We start from the raw sequence: 6,297 nt of genomic DNA, 5'->3' as shown, positions 1-6,297 counted from the left end.
CTGGGATTACAGGCATGCACCACCACACCTGGCTAATCATTGTGTTTTTAGTATATATGGGGTTTCACCATGTTAGGCTGGTCTCATACTCCTGGCCTCAAGTGATTGTCTGCCTCGGCCTCCCAAAGTGCTGGGATTACAGGTGTGAGCCACCGCGCCCCGGCCACACTGAAACATTTTAGCGGGAGATCAGTCTACGGAACAAACGCTGGTCTGGGGTTGGTGGCCTGGGTGTGCTATCTGGCCAATTTTGTGCGTGGAGTAAGCAGTGGGGAGAGGCGCTGGGTGTCAGGAAACTATGCCAGGCCCTGCCCTCCACCAACCCCAAAGAGCAGTCAGAAACTGAGAGGTGGTTCTTCACCACACCATCCTACTACTTGTGTCCCTCACCTTCTCTGAGCCCTGGGTATTGGCGCTGGGCACTCTGCAATGGATTTCCTGAAAGGCAGGTGGCCTGTGGAAGGAAGGCAGAGGAGGGGGCCTGCAGAAGGCAAAGGTGTACGGAAGGTATCTCTGCGCCCCTGCTGAAGATTTTTCACTTTATCCTGAAGGGAAGACAGTATCTGAGGCCGGGAAATAATAAAAATTGATTTTCACTTGAGCAACATTCCTGGCAACTGCACGGAAAATGGAATGGCACAGAAACTGGAGTCTTATGGGCAGTTATCCCACTAGTTGGGGTGGGAAATTAAAGGTTTGTGTAAGGTGGGCACAGATCTAACAGAATGGGAATTGGGATATGCAGGGGAAGGTGGGTGGGGGAAGACAGACTCCATTTGGACTTGGTGAGTTATAGGTGCAGCACCAACATAATGCGCATGGAAGTCCTGGAATCATTTACCAAGAAGGTCCTGAGCACAGGTGAGTGACATCCCCTTCTTCCCTGTTCCCCAAGGCGCCTAGACTTTGGAGTCGGTCAGTCTTGGGTTCCAGCCTCCCGCTAGGACGCAATTTCTTGACCGCAGGATTCCTGTTGTTCACGGCTAGATCCCAAGCGCCTAGAATAGTTTCTGGCACACAGTAGGCACTCAACAAACATTTGCGGAATGAATCAATGAATGGATGGTCACATTCCATTCCTCGGCTGTAAACACAATGAAATCACCTAGCCGCAAACTTGGCGCACAGTAGGCGCTCATCAAGTTGTATTTTTCCCTTCCCTTGCAGTAGACCGCGGTACCCAGGCGACCGCGAAAGAAGAAAAGGGGTTTCTCTACCGCGCGTGGTCTGCACTTCGCTTCGCCCCCGCAGTCCTCGCTGGGTCGCGGGGAGCACGTGGGCCAGGCAGGCTGGGTGGGAGTGGAGGGGAGGGGAGGGGAGGGGGCGGTGGCTAGCGGCTCGCGCGGAGCCGGTCTCCCGGGCTTACGTAAGGCGCGAGTCCCGCGCGGCCGGCCCGGGCTCCGCGACTGGGCGGGCGGAGACGGCGCCGCCCTGCAGGAACCGGGCTGGAAGCCTCTCGGAGTGCTGCCTCCAGCCAAGGTGTGTGTTTATTTGATTGCTTTTGGTGGCAAGGCGCGGGGCTCGGGCTCGTCGCGCGCCCCACGGCCGGGGAGCGCATCCGCCAACCCCGGGCGGAGGTGGGCCCCTCCGAGCGCGCGCGGGCGGTGGGCAGCGGCGGCAGCTGAGACGCCGGGGGATGTGACAGCCGCCGAGGAGGGGGCGAGACGCCGACCACACGTTTCCCACGTGCGAGGACCCGGCAGGGGCTCAGCTCCTAGGCCGCTCGGTGCGTGGGGCGGCGGGGGCTGGCTTTGAGTCACCCCCTTGTGCCAGCTTCCCTGGCTTGGCGGAGACTGGCTGGGGGATGCCCGGCCGCCCGGCCCCCTTCTCGGACGCGGCGTGGGGAGCGAGCTGCAGGAAAGGATGAAAGTGGGACTGGTGGCGCCGACCTCTGACCCCTGGAGGCCGAGTCGGCAGGGCGGGGCACGGCGCGCTCCAGCAGCTCTGCGTGGGGGCGAGGAGGTGGAGGAGGGCGAGGAGGTGGAGGAGGGCGAGGAGGTGGAGGAGGGCGGGGAGGTGTAGCGTGGCGCTCACTCCGCCTGCGAGTTGGTCCCGGCGCTGGGCTGAGGGGAGGGGTTGTCTTAAAAAGTCTCTCCTTCCCCCTGTAGGGGCGGTCGGCGAGTCCCAGTGCGAGCTGAGGGTGCCAGAGGTAGGGGGCCGAGAAACAAAGTTCCCGGGGCTCCCTCCGGGGCCGCGGTCGGGGCTGCGCGTTTGGCCGCCCCCCTCCTCGCGAAGGCAATGGCTTCCAAACTCCTGCGCGCGGTCATCCTCGGGCCGCCCGGCTCGGGCAAGGGCACCGTGTGCCAGAGGATCGCCCAGAACTTTGGCCTCCAGCATCTCTCCAGCGGCCACTTCTTGCGGGAGAACATCAAGGCCAACACCGGTGAGGGGCTGCGGGGACGAGGGCTGGGGGCGAGCCTCGTTGGGCTGGGGTGAGGCCCTGGAGGGACTGGGGCTCCCGGATCGCGGCGCCCTTCCCCCGCCCGCGTGTGGTCGTGCAGGCTCGTACGTGCCGGGGCGCATGCAGCTGGCGGCCGCGCGGCTTAACCGCGCCCGGGAGGAGGCCGAGGCTCCAGGGGCGGCCGGTGGGAGGTGCCCGCGGCTCTTGTCTCCACCGCTCCTCCTGCTGCGAGGAAAAGCCCGAACCACCCGGGCGAGGGAACGAAAACTAGGCAGGGAAAACCGGAGCTTCCCTCTCACGCTGCCCTCCTTAAGGCAGAGCCGCCCCCCTACCCCTTAGCCCTGGCCCCCTCCCGCGAGTCCCTAGAGAGCCGCGCGCCCCCTCCCGCGGCAGCCCAGAGGCGGAGCACCGCCCACCTGTGGCAGTCGGGCGGGGCTGCGCGCCGGGGAACCTGTGGCGCCGGCGGGCTAGCAACCTTGTGCCTCTGCAGCCCCTCCGCGCAGCCTCGGGGCTCGGGGCAGAGCCCTGGGTGGCTTTGAAAGGCCTGTCTGTTCGCTGTCGCCTTCTAAGGTAAACTCTTCCCAGCAACTCTCCCTCCTCCCGAAGCCTCCGGGCCTGGCCGTCAGGAGACTCGGAGGAGACTCGTTCTGATAAATTACATTTTGAATGCAGCTTTCCTGGAAATGGCTTCTTGAGCTGCCTCCCTTGGCTTGAGATGCCTCCTTTGGCCGGCGTGGTGAACTTGGGGATATAGATCGCCTGATTTCTTAGTCTGACGGTGTTGAGTGCGTCCCTTTCCCCCTCTCCTCCCACTCCACGTTCACACCAGTTCCAAAAGAATTGGCGTTAAAGGGCGAGAGGTAGCGGTTGTGCTGCTGCGAGGCTCTTAACCCTTTTGGGATGGAGATACTGGTAATTAGCAACTCCTTTATGAAAAGTTGTTCTTCCCAGCAGGGGTCCTTTACTGTCGCTGCAGTTCTCAAGGGTGTCCAGGGTGGTTATTGCCCATCATGGACTAATTATCCGGGGATCTACATTTCAGAAGCACAGAGTGGTTTGAAAAGGAAGGTGGAGGACAGTACCGGAAAACAAAATGAAAGCTTAAAAGCAAGGAATTAAGTGTCTGCAGAGTTTTATTCCCGACCTCTTAAGCAGGTTGAAAACGCGGACTTTTACAGGAAAACTCTTCCCCCACCCCCATGTCTCAAAAGGAAGAATTATGTGTACCAGATTGCACTTGAGTTTTCTTTTGTGGGTATTGTTACCTCAAGTGCGTCTATTTTGATTTTGATACATTCAAATGCATTTTATTCTTGGAACGCTGCATTTGGAACGCGGTTGAGGGGAGAGCGGCCTGAGAGGGAAGGCTGGCTCTCATCCTGAGGGTTTTGTGTTTAGGTTGGGCTTCTTCGTGATAGCATGGAGTCAGTGAAGGAAGACAGCGAGGAGAGATGAGCCCATTCCATAATTCTCTGCATCTGAGTAGGTGACTTGTTTCCTTCTATGAGCCCATTCTATAGTTCTCTGTACCTTACTTGGTGACTTGTTTCCTTCTGGAATGAAGGGCTTCACACTGTCCATCCTGGGACTGGACTCAAAGCGCTTTCCATTTTTAAAGAGTGTGATGGGAAGTGGCTTATTTCTGCACTTTCTTAGGGGCTTTGAAAATTTTCCATTTGCTCTTTTCCCTTGTTCTCTCTCTCTCTCTCTCTCTTCAACTTTCCTCTGTTCTAAATTTTAGTTTCCATTCTCTTTCAAATGCCTTCATTTCCTCCCCAGTGTTCGTCCCTGGAGTGAGAAGTGACTATGAAATGTTTAGATTTTCTTTTTTCTGTTGGGAATCAAGCAGTTTTTTGCATGAGCCAATTAAGAAAAAAACTTTATCAAAGAAAGAAGAAAAATAAAGGACAGCAATTTGTTTTGAAAGTGGCTTGTTTCTAGTGGACTTTCGGGTTATCGGATTATTTTTCTCTCTCAGAAGGCCTGAGAATCTTATAGGCTTACTGCCTGGTAAATAAAACATTCCATTCCACGGTATTTTTCTGTCTGTTACCTGCTGTTTGCTTTTAGCTAATTTCCTGGTGGGAAGCACAACCACCTTTCTGTATGTACCCTTTATAATGGAAGGTTTGAAGGAGACGATGAAGCACAACAAAAACCCAGGAAATAAAACCGTGTAGGAATTTGAATTGGAAAGTAGCTCCAGCCATCTGCTCCAGCCTGGATTTGGGCACACTCTTGTCTATATGGCTTTCCTCCTCCTGCAGCCTGGTAAAAAGCTGCTCTTTCAGGAAAGGGCCATTCTGATGTCATTGCTTCTTGGAAGACTTCCCTCACCTCCTCTGGCAGAATTCATCTCTTTCCTCTGCACATTTTTTTTTTTTTTTTTTTTTTTGAAACGAATCTTGTTCTCTCACCCAGGCCGGAGTGCAGTGGAGTGCAGTGGCGCTATCTCGGCTCACTGCAACCTCCGTCTCCCGGGTTGAAGTGATTCTTTTGCTTCAGCCTCCCAAGTAGCTGGGTTACAGGCGTCTGCCGCCACGCCCAGCTAATTTTTGTATTTTTCATAGAGATAGGGTTTCACCATCTCTACCAAGGTTTGAGGCCAGGCTGGTCGCAAACTCGGGACCTTAGATGATCCACCCGTCTTGGCCTCCCAAAGTGCTGGGATTACAGATGTGAGCCACCGCACCTGGCCTTCTCTGCACATATCTTATTGATTCTAATGTTGTAGTCACATATCATGCAGTGTAAAAATGCCTGTCTCTCACCCAGTAAGATACCTGCTGAGTGACTCTTGCGTGTCAGTGTTCTGGGTGCTGGGGACAATAGCATTGTTTAAGATAATTTTGTGCCTCTTTTATTTTATTATTATTATTTATAGATATGGGGTTTTGCTTTGGTGCCCTGGCTGGTCTCAAACTCTTGGCTCAGTCTCCCAAAATGTTGGGATTACAGGTATGAGCCACTGCACCTGGCCCATTCTTGGGCCTTTTGTTCTTTCTGTCTCTACCATTGCACACTTCCCACTCTGAAACTTGGAGGACGGGGATCAGGCAAAGTACCTAATGCATAAAAGGAGCTTACCAAGTTTGTGTTAAAGGCCTGAGTCACAAATTCTAGACAGTACATCTTAATCCAGAAGTCAAGCAACCTATAGCATGGAGTCCATTTTGTTTAATTAGCTCTGATTTATGGTAAAAGTTTGTACTTAATATGGATCTGAGATTAGCTTCATGATAGCTGTCACCCATTGGCCCTTCCTGCACTGCCTAAAGTGGTATAGGCTGAGGCTTATCTGATACCTCATTTGAAGAGTCACCCCCATATCTTTGGCTCAGATTTTCTTTAGCACACTGCAAGAGTAAATAGAAGGGAAAGTTCTCTTAGATTGTCAGGAGTTGGGTCTTACACTCTGTCATAAGGAATGTTAGCTTTTCTCTGTGTATGGGTATGCACATGTATGTATGAGTACACACACACACACACGGGCTGGCACTTTATTGAGTGAGTCCCATTATAAATTCTGATCAAATTCTGATATTTAATGATAGATTCTTTTATTGGGTCATATCTAAAGGATATGCAAATCTTGTTTTAAAGGTTGGAGAAATAGTGATATTTTTTTAAACCACGTTATACTGGATCTACTATCTCAAGTGCAGGAAAACTGGCACATCTCCATTTGGAAGCATCTTGGACTTCATTGAGATAAAAGATGTTAAGAAACAAACCTGTTTCTGCATGTGCGCTCTCTCTCTCTCTCTCTCTCTCTCTCTCTCTCTCTCTCTCTATATATATATATATATATATATATTTTTTTTTTTTTTTTTTTTGAGACGGAGTCTCGCTCTGTCACCCAGGCTGGAGTGCAGTGGCACAATCTCGGCTCACTG

At 53.2% G+C, this 6,297-nt stretch overlaps 1 protein-coding gene across 6 annotated transcripts in view; it reads left to right on the top strand.

Moving 5' to 3' along the window:
* The first annotated feature begins 1,361 nt into the window (after positions 1-1,361).
* Positions 1,362-6,297, top strand: part of AK4 (adenylate kinase 4) — an 84,675-nt gene continuing 79,739 nt past the window's right edge. For 2 of the 6 annotated variants that reach the window (XM_007978448.3, XM_073007233.1), the window contains exons 1-2: positions 1,362-1,479; positions 2,109-2,383. In XM_007978448.3, the coding sequence (XP_007976639.2) occupies positions 2,239-2,383 (145 nt within the window). In that variant the 5' untranslated portion in view covers positions 1,362-1,479; positions 2,109-2,238. Of the gene's footprint in view, positions 1,480-1,558; positions 1,578-1,626; positions 1,727-2,108; positions 2,384-2,823; positions 2,972-6,297 lie in introns of those variants that run through there. The other 4 variants (XM_073007235.1, XM_073007234.1, XM_038000991.2 and 1 more) reach the window with 4 other exon arrangements.

Source organism: Chlorocebus sabaeus, chromosome 20 (assembly GCF_047675955.1).
Source record: "Chlorocebus sabaeus isolate Y175 chromosome 20, mChlSab1.0.hap1, whole genome shotgun sequence".
Taxonomy (NCBI): domain Eukaryota; kingdom Metazoa; phylum Chordata; class Mammalia; order Primates; family Cercopithecidae; genus Chlorocebus; species Chlorocebus sabaeus.
This window is presented reverse-complemented; position numbering and strand designations above follow the sequence as displayed.